Raw genomic sequence first — 12,489 nt, 5'->3', positions numbered from 1 at the left:
AGCTTGGGAAGGTGTGCATACATGGAGACAGAGAGAGAGAGAGAGAGAGTGTGTGTGTGTGTGACGTCACTAAATGGGGGGACAGGTCCGTCGTTTCATCAACCCACGCGTAATCGAGCGGTAAGGGGTCCTCTCTTTTCTGTACACCCTCCACCTTCTCCTTCATCCTCTCTCTTCTTAAGACAAAGCTTCTAACTCTTTCTGCAGCTCGTCTCCTTCCAAAAGTTGCCTCTCTCTCTCTCTCTCTCTCTCTCTCTTTCATAACCTTGTTATTCAGCAAAAGTATAACCAGCGCTGTTGAAAGTGTCTGAAGGTATGTGTCAGCCATTGTGATAGATATGTATCGATGTGCCTGCTTTCTCCTTTTCTCCTCACTGATGCAATTCTGACGTTGATTTCCTTGGTTACAATCTTCTTCGTCATTTCAGGATGTTAAGATCATCGATTGATCTCTAGTTTTCTGTGTCATGAACCATTGATATCTAAGCATAGCTATCGTTTTACCTTGTTAGGGTTTCACCTGTCTAAACCTGAAGATCTTAGATATTTCTTGATTGTTACAGTCTTTATCCATTTAGAACAGGCAGCTGGTACAGGTTTGTATCTTAGGGTTTTCAGATATATCATGAATAGGCCTTTAGACTGTCGATTTAGAGTGCATATTGTGATCAAGTGTGGGATTTTCCTATAGATATACATCTTAACAGATGTTCTTCCAGATGATTACAAACTCAGCGAATTATAGGATGCCGCAGCAGTTGGATTCTAGAACAAGCTAGGTATAACCTAGCAGCAGCAAGATCTTGATCACTCAGGCTTGGCTACTGCGGATTGTCAACAAGAACAAAAGATCTTGCAGGATCCTAATACATGTTCCCAATATATGACCTCTGCGACAACAGAACACTCGAATTGTAGAATCAGAAACATTAGTCTTATCATCTTTCTACTGAGATGCATGCAGGTTATGAAGCTTGGAATTCTTCTTTTTTATGATTCGTGAGGTTTGGTGATCACGCAAAAGGATTTATCTTCAATAGATCGCGGATTTTTCTCCTTTCGATAACACAAAAAAGAGCTGCTATTTTAATCGACGTATCTATTATTTCTCTTCTAGTTGGTGAGTCTTCTTGCTTCTGGCACACCCAGGAGGAAGATGACCAGTCTAGCTAGGGTTCCTTCCTTGCTGTAATAAGTTATGCTGCCAAGGCCAAGGTGCAAAGGTGTGCCATGGAATTCCAAGACAAGGAGACAAGGGAGTCAGTCGTGGCGAGCCAAGCTCGCTCCTTTTTAGCTCCTCCTCGGCAGGCCTGACCTCAGAAAAGTCGGCTTCCCCTCCCTCCATCTGCCCTTTTTTGATCCCACCACAACCCCCATCTTGTTCTTCTCTTTAGATTTCCCTCAGACAAGAAGCGCGTGCTCTCTTTCCTAGCAAACGTCAGCCACTTGTCGCCATGCTTGTTGGGACCTTAACCTGCACTCCCTTGCTCCGTGCAGCATCCAATACTAAAGCTTATCCGTCACATAGAGTAAATATTTCTCAATGCTCTGTAACAGGCTATATGTAGATCATCATTAAGATGGTAGCTGGCAAACCTCTAGCTGCAATTTTGTCTCGTAACTTACAGAGTGTAGGAAATACATGAACACTTGAGAGGAGAGAGATTGTTTTTGGGATCCAAAACCTAATGATCCTTTATATATTTATTTCAATTCTTGATGTAATTAATATCTCGTACTCCAGCCGGCAATCAAAATGCTCCTTAGGTACCCCACGAGGCATTATCCAAAATAAAATGCTCAGAAATATTCTCCAAGAAGGAGGCAAAACCGAACTTGAAGTTTAGGTACATCCAAGTTCTCGTGCCAGAAGTCATGATTCATCAAATAGAAGGACCAACCTGTGAAGACAATGAGTACTTTTCTTTTTGTTGTTGGGTTGCTGTTGTCCACCTGCCTGCTGCTACTCCACAGTTCACCTTACAACCATGTCAATCGTCAAGGAGTCCTCTCTCGTTCTGCACCACACTTTCCTTCCTTCCATCTTATATTATGTATTGAGCTATGATTTTATTTTTCTGGACTTAGAGAGTACGTGGTGCAGACGAATGATTTCCACCATTCACATTCATGGGACAGCATCATAGCAGGAACTACTGCATGTCCCTGGCTTCCTTCAGACTTCCGTGCACTCCTGACTCCCACAACTTCCTCTTGATTTCAGGAAACCACATGCCAAAGATTGTTAAGTCCACATCCTTTGTAGGATGGAGAAGCACGAGTTCATCGAAGAGCTTCCTTTTTATAGCGTTATCCTTGTTTACGTCTTGTTAAAGTGTTGACGAATTCGATGCAGACGATGGAATCGTGTGTTCCTCCAGGGTTCAGGTTCCATCCCACAGACGAGGAGCTCGTTGGCTATTACCTTAAGAAGAAGGTGGCTTCTCAAAAGATAGACCTGGATGTTATCAGAGACATTGATCTCTACAGAATCGAGCCATGGGATCTCCAAGGTTAGTAGGGCAACGATTAACTATCTATTTTCCACGTAAAATTCTCGATGTGAATGTAAAAAGAGATTATGATGATCTTTTTCTTCCATATTCTCAATGTTCGAAGAACGGTGTCGGATCGGATACGAAGAACAAAGTGAGTGGTACTTCTTCAGCCACAAGGACAAGAAGTATCCAACCGGTACAAGGACGAACAGGGCAACGATGGCCGGGTTCTGGAAGGCAACCGGGAGAGACAAGGCGGTGCACGACAAGAACAAGCTCATCGGCATGAGAAAGACCCTCGTCTTCTACAAAGGAAGGGCACCAAACGGGCAGAAGACGGACTGGATCATGCATGAGTACAGACTCGAATCCGAAGAGAACGGACCACAACAGGCAAGCTCAAACTTCACCTTGACCTTCCCCTCTATCATGCTCATTTAGCTCACGCAGTAGCAAAGTTGCCCACGACTTGTTTAGAAGAAACACTTTCTGAGCGTGCACCAACTTTTTTTGAGACAGGTCAATCCACTTGCTTCGTTTCTGCTGCTTCCACAGTTCCATTTAGAGGGCAAGAATGAAGCTTTCGTTCTTGAGTAGTGCTTCTCATAACCTTCCAAAGAAAACTATCAAATGAGGAGTGTCTTAGATTGTTGCTTCCGTGCATTAAAAGCTTATACTCCTTTCAGAAATTAGTAATCTACTTCCTTTCTTTGACAAGTTATGGATCGACTATGTGACATCTTCTTCTGCTCATATCCCCATTCACAGGAAGAAGGATGGGTTGTATGCCGCGCATTCAAGAAACGAGCCACCTCCCCCACAAGGATCTTAGCCGACGTTTGGAGCTGCAGCTACGGCTACGACTACGTCGGCAGGATGAACTCCATGATCGATCCGATGATACGTCTCCAGAAGCAACCCGTAACTCTTCAGTGCAAGCAAGAGACAGAGTCTGACGAACTGCGTTACTTAAACTCCAACCAATTTGTGAAGCTCCCTCAGCTCGAGAGCCCATCCCTGACACCGGCGACTCGACCGAGCTCGAAGATGACGGTGTTGGAGGAAGAGGATGAGGAGCAAGCGAGGACGCCGAATGGCATGGAGATTGTGACCGATTGGAGGGCGCTCGACAAGTTCGTGGCTTCCCAGTTGGGCCAAGATGGCAGTAGTTCCGTGGGCGCACAGGTCGTCTCAGATTTTGTCGGAGATAATGACTCGGAGATGGCGCTGCTGTTGCTCCAGAGTGAGACGGAGGAAGTGGGAAAGTTCAACGAGTTCCGTAGCTCAGGTGGGTCGAACTGTGAAACAGGCATCTGTATATTCGAGCAGTGAGTCTATGGAATGTATTATGGTTTGATGACTTGATCACGACTGTCATTTCTTCTTACTAATTAATATAAATGAAGCTTTGGATGACATCATAAATACTTTTCCTCTGATAGATATCTATATCTATTTATATAGAAGAAAAATATCTGGTTCATATTGGATCAGGATATTGAGCTCAACACCGTCATATCACACATTGTAGACGGGCCACCGGACCCACGGGTCCGGTTCGAGTCAAGAACTGTTCGGTTGTTATTTCGTGGTCGGGTCGGATTGCAATCAAGCACACGTTGCTTGGCAGTATGATCTTTGGTCCAACTCGATGTATGTTGACCCGGTGATTGATCGGGTCTCGTTTCGACCAAACCGAGCCGACCTTAATTTGACATCACGATGCTGGTGATGTCGCCACAGCCTCCGTCCCAATCAGGTCGCGCGCTCCCGTTTGGCTCTCGTCCATCATGTCGTTGGCCGGCGGTCACCGGCGAGGCTACGCGTGGGCGCTCTCCGCCGGCCTAAATGCCGCCCTGGCCGCCGTCTCCGCGAAGTTCGTCCCTTCTCAGGTAAACACCGCCTCTATTTCCATCCGTCGCATGGAACTGAGGTCCTCATCTAACACAAGAACAAATTCATAGCATTCTCTATCTCCTCCTTCATTGATCTTTTATTTCCAATCCAGTTCGACCAACAACGATTCGCCAGATCGGCGACAGAGAATTGGGATCTGGTTTTGGTTCACCAACGTGGTCCTGATGTGAGATTTAGTTAACCTAGATGTAATATTTGGTGTAGATTGGGTATCCAAGAAGAAACAAATAGTCCCGATTGCGCCTATATATTCGTTTAATTGGCCTGATATGTCATCGGTTTTACTTCCTTAAAACAGTTGAAGATGTTGAACAATTTTCATTACAAGTTAACAGTTTTTTTCTCGATAGTAAGAACAACATCAACAGATTTTCTATAGAGTTTTCTTTTTTTTGGTGCAGTTAGAATGTGGAAAAATTATCCCTTAATGATGAATACAATCTGGAAAACCCCGTTTTTGCTATGCCAGACCGATTGTCTCTGATAAGAACCAATCATTTTCACAAAGAGGACGCTTAACGAGTAGCACGTACGATATGCTACCAACTATTGCACTTATTGCACTTTTTTCACAAGAAATCTTGCATATGTAAAGTGTCATCAGGCTAATGAATCTGCATATATGAGTACATTTTTATTCTGAGCCGGACCAAATATGTTAAGGCTGTTGCTGAACCCCTGGTTTACCTGAAAGTATGTTGCATAAAAAGTGGCATGAATTGAAACATACCCTGGTTAGTGGGTAGCCTGGATTCATTTTGAAATTTACAAAATATAAGTCAAATATGAAATATGTGTTATGAACATTCAGAAACAACTTGATTTAGGACCAACCCAAGCACTGCTAGTGATATTTTAATTCCATGCTTTGTTTGCCTACGTAGTGTCTTCTAGGAATTAAATTATCTGGTTTTATCTGCTCATGTTGTACTGTCCTAACAAGCAGGCGATACAGCAGCCAGATGCGCTGATGCATCTGGAGGTGCTCTCATGCTGTACTGTGTATGATAGGGGTTACGTAGTCAGTGCTTGGACAACCAAGTTCTCCTAGTGACTACTTTAACTAGTCCTCATTGCTTACTACCATCATATGTTCTTGATCAGTGGAAAGAATTGACTGTTCTTTTGCTTTATAATAAATATGGCTTAGTACATGAGTCTCTTGCCAAATTCAGATTCTGGGAAGGATCTATGTAAACAGCCTTATCCCCATACATAGAGAGACAATTTTTGTGAATTTACCCAGATCACAAAGGAACGACCTTCCTATTGTGCTAAGGCCTGCCTTCTAATTTCCCATTGCTTTATAATATGTTTCATATTGTCCTAATTGCTTTATAATGTGTTCATTTTGTACTAGTGTATCCTGTACTTTTAAATACAAGTCACATTCGCAGTTGCATTACGTCATACAGTATGTAATTGCTTGATTGCCCTCATGCTGGATCCGGTTTTCAGAACTTTTTTCATTCAACAACCTTAACCCAAACAAAAGGAATTTTCCAATCCAAGTGGAATTTGTTGATCGAGGCATTACCTTCTACATTGTCATACGGCTTGTTGTTGACCTGAGATCAATCTTCTTATTAGATTTCACTTCCAAGAATTCTGGTATGCTTGAGAATTCTGAAGCTTCTTGTTGGAAGGTTATTCGGTTCATTTGCTTGTTTGTCATCCGAATCCTATTTTGAATATCGTAACAAACTGTTTTGAAAAACTTCATTCAAAGATGCAAATTCCTAGTTAATACTCTGGAAGCAAAACACTTTTGATACTTATAAACAATTTTTGTAAAACATGTCATAAATCTAACAACACATACATGAGCCATGTACTCATTATATTCAGATGTCATTGAACATTTTGATAGCTAAGTTCCACGAACTTTATCTTTCCCTTGTAATTTTATTGCTTGTGGCTTGCTTTCATTATCTCATCAGGTTTTTTGCTGCCCTTTATTTGAACATGCTTGCTATAGTGCATCATGTCATGTTCGTTATTTTTCCTCTCAAGATTTCTCAAAGTTTCAAGGGGACTTTAAATGAATGCTCCCTGATTTCAAGGGAATTCTCAAGTATTAGTACCCTTCAACTGCCCATTGTGGTTTATAGGCAAATATTTCTCTCTCTATGTATATGTATCTATGTATGCATAATTATGAGAGCTGCCTACACTCATTTTGGGTTTATGTCAAACCCAAGTCTTTTGTAGAACTTCAACAAATCTTCTATTGATCCTTCTCAAATTTGAATTAATCCATAGCTCACTGTAAATTGTCTTGAAAAATATCTCAGAAATTCTTGCAACTATCCCAGACTGATTCACTCTTTGAATTAATTACCCTCAATTTTTTGTAATTTCTGTTCTAATCTTTGTGCATGTTCTACCTTCTACTGACACATCTTCCTTATTTTAACCTTGCAGATTCCTAGATATGGCCTGGTTATATTGTTCAATGTCATTATGTGGGGCTGCTATGTTAATAGCCTTAAAGCTCTGTCGTCTCTGCAAGCTACTGTCACAAACTTTGCAGCTAATTTCCTAACTTCAGGTCTAGCAGGATTTTTCCTCTTTAAAGAGCCCCTTTCTTCACAGGTAATCCAGTGATTCAGATGCATACTTTTCCGCACAATCTATAGATGTATCTGAACAGAAAAGATGGTTGAATTTGGCCTTTCTGCAGCTGCTCTTCCTAATAGTTGATGGAAACTATAAGGACCATGAGATTTTCCATTTGAAAGAGAAACCATGATAAACTATTTTTATTTGCAAAATCTTGGTGGAAGATAAGCTTGCCATTCAACTACTTTCTAATATGCTAGTTTTCATGCCATCTTAGTTAGCCTGGGACAAAAACATGTTGAAATTTGTTGAGGCATGACTTGTCATATTGAGCAATTATTCATTTCCTGCTCTTGATCTCTACTTCTAACATGTGTTCCTTAATCATCAGTGGTTTGTAGGTGCCTTTTTCATCATACTAGGTGTTTTTGTCCTCAGCAAATCCAGCAGTCCTAGAAAACTAAACTCAGATTAGGAGGTGCTCAGGACCAAAGCAAATCCGAAGTGGAGAGGAAGTTGCTGCATGCCTATTTGTAAGTGTGCCATTAATAATTCAAGTGTATTTTGGTGCATGTCATGTTGCAGTATTATTTGTTTTGGCAGAAACTCATATTGATTTTACATGAAGATTCAAACATAATGGATCTTGGTTTTTCTGTCAGTAAAGCTAGTACCCTTAACTTCCTTTGTGTATCTTTCGGACATTAGGAGATGGTCTTTCTTGGGATACCCTAGGATAGAAGTTTCGATTAGTTGGCTGATTCTTCAACTCTTCATTTTTACATATATATCTTTTGATGTTTTAGTGTATCAGAACTGAGTACAAAATTACTAAAAGATGGAGATTCTTTCTTCTTTTTTTGTTTACAAAAGAGAGTTGGCTGATAGTTTGTACTAGGGTTCGAAATATCATTCGATAGTATTTGGTATGGATGGTATCAGCATGTTGGCACAAGAATACATCAGCCTTACATCCTAGTGTAGGCTTGTATTGGTCAACAGCTTCTTTTAATATTTTTATTTTTTATGAATTTTTTTCTCCATACTTAGTACAACCTAATGTATCAACAAGTGGAATGCTGATACAACTTAGTCTAGGATTGGTATGGATCCAATACCTACATTAAAATCTTTGCTTTGTACCTAACATGCGAGACCGTTTTGTATCCAAATTTAAAAATCTCGATTCGTAGATAGCATAAAAAATGTGTTATTCATTTTTCATCAGAGTAATATTTTGAAATTAATTTAGGGTATTTTACTAGGAAAAGTTTTTATTATTGATGTTCCTCATGTTTGTTTTTACCCAGGGACATTTTTTTTTATAAATGACAAAAAAGTTCATGAACTAAACTAATATATGTTCTATGATGAGTGTAACTTAGTTGAATTTCCTATATAACTGGGTCAATATTTACTAGTTCAACAGAATAACTATAACTTGATTCTTAGATGATTAATATTTTTTTAAAGAATATATGATAATTAATTAATGATTAAAAGTTAGGATTTTTTTTGAATTGATATTATGATTGAGTGGAACTTTATCAATTTCTACTTAACTAATCCAATCTTACACAGAATTATTATGACATGATTTTAAAATAATTAATACTTTAAAAAAAAAAGATTTTATGATAACTAAATATTAAAATGATATTTTTTGAATATGTTTTGTGATAAGATGTTCAAATTAAACTTAGTAAATTTTAATTTACTAACTCAAAACTTCACCAAACTATTTGGTCATCATATAAGATGATTAGTATTATTTTTGTTCATTTTTATAGAATTTTATGATAATTAATTATCAAAATTAAAATTTTTTAATAGGTTACGGTATTGAGTGTAACTTAGTTCAATTTTGAGTGTAACTTGATCTATTTTTGTGAAACTAAATAAACTTTCGCATAATCACTACGACATGATTTTAAATGATTAGTAAGTATCATTTTTTTTAAATAATTAATTATTAAAATTAAAGATTTTTTTAATAAATTTTGTGATCGTGTGTAACTTAGTTCAATTTCGACTGATCAATTTTCATTTAATCAACTTAGAATTTCATAGAATCATGAGTAGTATATTTTTTTTAATTTTTTAAAAAATTATGATGATGATTAATATTAAAATTTGAGATTTTTTAATTAGCATATGTGATCAAGTCGTTTAAGTAAAATCTATGGGTATTTTCGTCCAAGTAAACAAGCCCCACCTAGTAAAAACGAATATGATAAATTGGCCACTAAATTTTGTCTCATTTTTACTGGAAATTTTTTTAATTGCCAATGAAATGGAAACTACCAAAGAAAGAAAGATAACGTTCTCACAATTTTTCTTATTATTTACAGCTTTTCAAACAAGTTGAAAGACTCATGAATCTTCAGCCCCTTTAAAATTCTAGAGAAATATTTCATCCATACCACAATTTTTTTTGGATTAAGGTCATTATAAAACACTCATCAGATCATAATGACAAGTCAATTTTTATTTACTTGAAACTTTAATTTTTAATCTTTGAGCTAACGAGGATGTCGGGAGTCTTCATGGTTTGATCCACGGGTCGATGTCGGGAGTCTTCTCTCGATTGAGCTGGATGCCGAGATAGGTCGGGCCCTCGCGACGGGGTGTTAATCAGCGTTTTTCGACTGTAGCGCGGTAGGCCGTCGTGACTCGGCTGTAGCGTAACTAATTCGAATTCGACCTTCGTGCATATTGATACTTGATGTAGATCGAACTAATCTAGATATCATCGACGTTTATGACATTTGAAGTACCACATTCATGCTCGGATTGATAAAAAGAGTCGACAGAAGCGGACCAAATCGCATTCCAAGGATGGCAGAAAAGTCAAGATTGATTGACTGACATTGATGGTTTGACTCGACTTAAAGGACTTAGGCCGGCCATCTCCATCTCCAGCGATCATGAAGCCCACTGGGGAGAGTGGGCATCCCCTCGAAGAAATATTTCACTTTTGGAGCGAGTGGAACCCGTGAAAGCTTATGATGATACATACGGCTGCTGTGAACTATTAAACTGTCGAAGGTTATTCTAATACAACGAGGGATGCGACAACCACTTTTCCCGGATTCCATAGGGGAACAATCCTCCTTGTTTTCCGTCCCCCGAAATCCTCATCTCTTGTAGCGATCACATTCCTGTGGACTCGTTTATCGTTGAATCTTGGAACTACATCATGCTGGAGTTATGATTTCGGACGCAGACTTCCTCGCTGTAGGGAGAATAGAGGACAAAGACTATCAATTCAAGTCTGCTGCTGCTGCATGTATGATTCATTTTTGACTCACAAGTTAATCAAACACATACCTTTAGTTTCCTAATTAATTGGTATCCTTTTCTTATTGTCAAGGGAGGATATCATGGAACGGTTGAACTTGGTGCGGACCTTCACATGCAAAAAGTTCTTTGATGCATCTCGAACATCCGATCTAGTGTTGAATTAAGATTGGATGCGGCTATTTCGGTGTGAATAATCTTAATTACGGAGTCTAATAGGCCCTTTATAGTCAATCAAATTAGAAGAAATATTTGGGTGAAATATTCAACAGGTCGTGTTTTATATTTAACTATCTATCTGGGTTTTTTTTTTTTTTTTTTTCCTTTTACATAAGGTAGGTGGCTTAGTTGTTGATTGGAGTCTTGATCTCGTTGTGTAAATTAGGCTACATGATTGAGGGTAAATATTTTTTTCATCACTTGTTGTTAGTGAACCTTTACGTCATGATCGATGTGTCAGCACGACTTGATCCAATCTTGAATGCGCAAGGTTATCCACGCGGATGCTTGGGTGGTGGAAGCGAGCGTTGGGTCAGATTGAGTTTAAGACTCGTCTCCCGAAGGCAATCTTTCTCTTGGTGATTGGCTTGCTTATTCGTCGTCGGACACCTATAAATAGGCAGAGTCCGAGAGGGGGATTTCTTGACTCGATCCCTCTAAACTAAAACTTGAGTCGGTGTTATGTGGATAAAGGAGTTGAATGTCCAAAAATTCCCTTCTCTTGGCACTGATTAAGATGTTAGCTTTTATACCTATGTATGAGGGCCGATCATACATGATCGATTAATGGCAGTTGACTTCTCGGGCGGTCAGCTTATACCTCCCGTGCAAGTGTCGATCGACTTGCACAAATCTATGTCGCACGATGCCGTTCCGAGCTTTTCGGAGCAGCTTTGTGCTATATGGCATCATCTCTTATAACCTCGGACAACGCGGGACATGCGATCGTTCGACCCGAGTCCAAGGTACCACGTCGACGCGACACCATATCAACCATGAGACTCCAAGTTGGTGCTGACTGTTCCCGCGAGAGTGGCACCAGAATATGACCTATCACTCATAAAAGCTTTAGTTTTGTTAGATCGATTACTCTTGTATTTATTCTTTCTTAATGCCAATTTTTGTAGTCAACCTAATGTGTTTGAGCTCCATTTAATTTGGACGACATATGAGGATAGAGATTTTCTATTTAAATATCCCAACTTGATTTTTAGATTTCGATTTAAATTTCTCAATATAGTTGACAAGTATTACGATTGTTCATAATATCTCAAACAAAATCTTTCTAATACTCAAGTCAGAATATAGAAACCTCAATCCCGACGATAAATGATTAAAAAAGATTTATTGCACGTTTGAAAAAAGATTTGTGCGAGGATTTAGTGTTGACATTGCAAATATTAGTGATATGTTTTGGTAAGATTGTTTTGATTATTGTAAAAATAATCATCGTATCTGATGAGGGTAATAATGGCGACAAGACTCTGACGTCAGTTACCCCATATGACGCCTCACGTCTCGATCGACCCAACAACACCTGATCAAACGAATTAGAACGTCGGCCGAGGCACATTAACGTCCGGATGATGAGGGATCTTCCCGGGATGACCCTCAAGACCGCTGAGGTGGCCGATTACGGTAGTCCGATCGAGACGGGGTCATCGTTTCCTCCGGGCAAGAACTCCTCGCCTGCGCGTCCAGTGGGGACCTTCGGCTTCGCACCTGTACAAAAGTCGGGTCGGGGTGCTCGGTCCGACCCCTCCGACGATCAAGTAAGTTGATGATAAAGGGGATCTCTATCAGAAAAACTTTATTGTAAAAATAATTATGGTGGTGGTCCCTATTAGTTTTTAGCGTGGGCGATTCCCTCTCACTGTTTTGAGGCTGGATTTAAGGAGTAGTGGGTGACCAAACTACGTTCCCTCATCCCCTCTCCTCGCCCTGCCGAACGCATGAGGCGTAGTAGCCGACGACGGCGAAATGCCTGCCGCGTGACCTCTCTTCATCGTCCCTCCATCGGAGTTAACGCACCCGCCCTCCCCTCGTCTTCGCATTTATTGCCCTGCGACTTTTCTGATTTCGTGGATATATTTATGGTCGGATAATTTACCCACTATTCCTTCGAGAAAAAAGAATGTGTCTTTTCGTATTGGGTGAGTGATCGAAGAGAGAAGAGAAGAGAAGAGAGGAGCGGAGGGACCCATGATAATCC

At 39.8% G+C, this 12,489-nt stretch overlaps 2 protein-coding genes across 3 annotated transcripts; both read left to right on the top strand.

Moving 5' to 3' along the window:
- The first annotated feature begins 218 nt into the window (after positions 1-218).
- On the top strand, positions 219-3,909 carry LOC135627740 (NAC domain-containing protein 37-like). 2 transcript variants are annotated; one of them, XM_065133966.1, is made up of 4 exons: positions 219-313; positions 2,357-2,513; positions 2,620-2,891; positions 3,267-3,909. In XM_065133966.1, the coding sequence occupies exons 2-4, from the start codon at positions 2,360-2,362 to the stop codon at positions 3,828-3,830; spliced, it is 990 nt and encodes a 329-aa protein (XP_064990038.1). In that variant the 5' UTR covers positions 219-313; positions 2,357-2,359; the 3' UTR covers positions 3,831-3,909. The 2 variants fall into 2 exon arrangements, with proteins under 2 accessions (XP_064990038.1, XP_064990037.1); XM_065133965.1 differs by lacking the exon at positions 219-313 and having other exon boundaries at positions 1,122-2,513; positions 3,267-3,876.
- A 304-nt stretch (positions 3,910-4,213) lies between these two features.
- LOC103970281 (uncharacterized) lies at positions 4,214-7,661 on the top strand. Its single transcript, XM_009383998.3, has 3 exons — positions 4,214-4,390; positions 6,840-7,010; positions 7,369-7,661. The coding sequence occupies exons 1-3, from the start codon at positions 4,289-4,291 to the stop codon at positions 7,450-7,452; spliced, it is 357 nt and encodes a 118-aa protein (XP_009382273.2). The 5' UTR covers positions 4,214-4,288; the 3' UTR covers positions 7,453-7,661.
- Positions 7,662-12,489: the final 4,828 nt, after the last annotated feature.

This window comes from Musa acuminata, chromosome BXJ2-11 (assembly GCF_036884655.1).
Source record: "Musa acuminata AAA Group cultivar baxijiao chromosome BXJ2-11, Cavendish_Baxijiao_AAA, whole genome shotgun sequence".
Classification (NCBI taxonomy): Eukaryota; Viridiplantae; Streptophyta; class Magnoliopsida; order Zingiberales; family Musaceae; genus Musa; species Musa acuminata.
Note: the sequence above shows the minus strand (reverse complement) of the source record. Positions and strands in the feature narration are given on the sequence as shown.

Excerpts from the sequence above, each read along its gene's own strand:
- LOC135627740 (XM_065133965.1), top strand. The coding sequence starts at position 2,351 with ATGCAGACGATGGAATCGTGTGTTCCTCCAGGGTTCAGGTTCCATCCC. Across the intron at positions 2,514-2,619 it reads CGAGCCATGGGATCTCCAAG|AACGGTGTCGGATCGGATAC; the intron begins GTTAGTAGGGCA and ends CAATGTTCGAAG. Across the intron at positions 2,892-3,266 it reads AAGAGAACGGACCACAACAG|GAAGAAGGATGGGTTGTATG; the intron begins GCAAGCTCAAAC and ends CCCCATTCACAG.
- LOC103970281 (XM_009383998.3), top strand. The coding sequence starts at position 4,289 with ATGTCGTTGGCCGGCGGTCACCGGCGAGGCTACGCGTGGGCGCTCTCC. Across the intron at positions 4,391-6,839 it reads CGAAGTTCGTCCCTTCTCAG|ATTCCTAGATATGGCCTGGT; the intron begins GTAAACACCGCC and ends TTAACCTTGCAG. Across the intron at positions 7,011-7,368 it reads AAGAGCCCCTTTCTTCACAG|TGGTTTGTAGGTGCCTTTTT; the intron begins GTAATCCAGTGA and ends CTTAATCATCAG.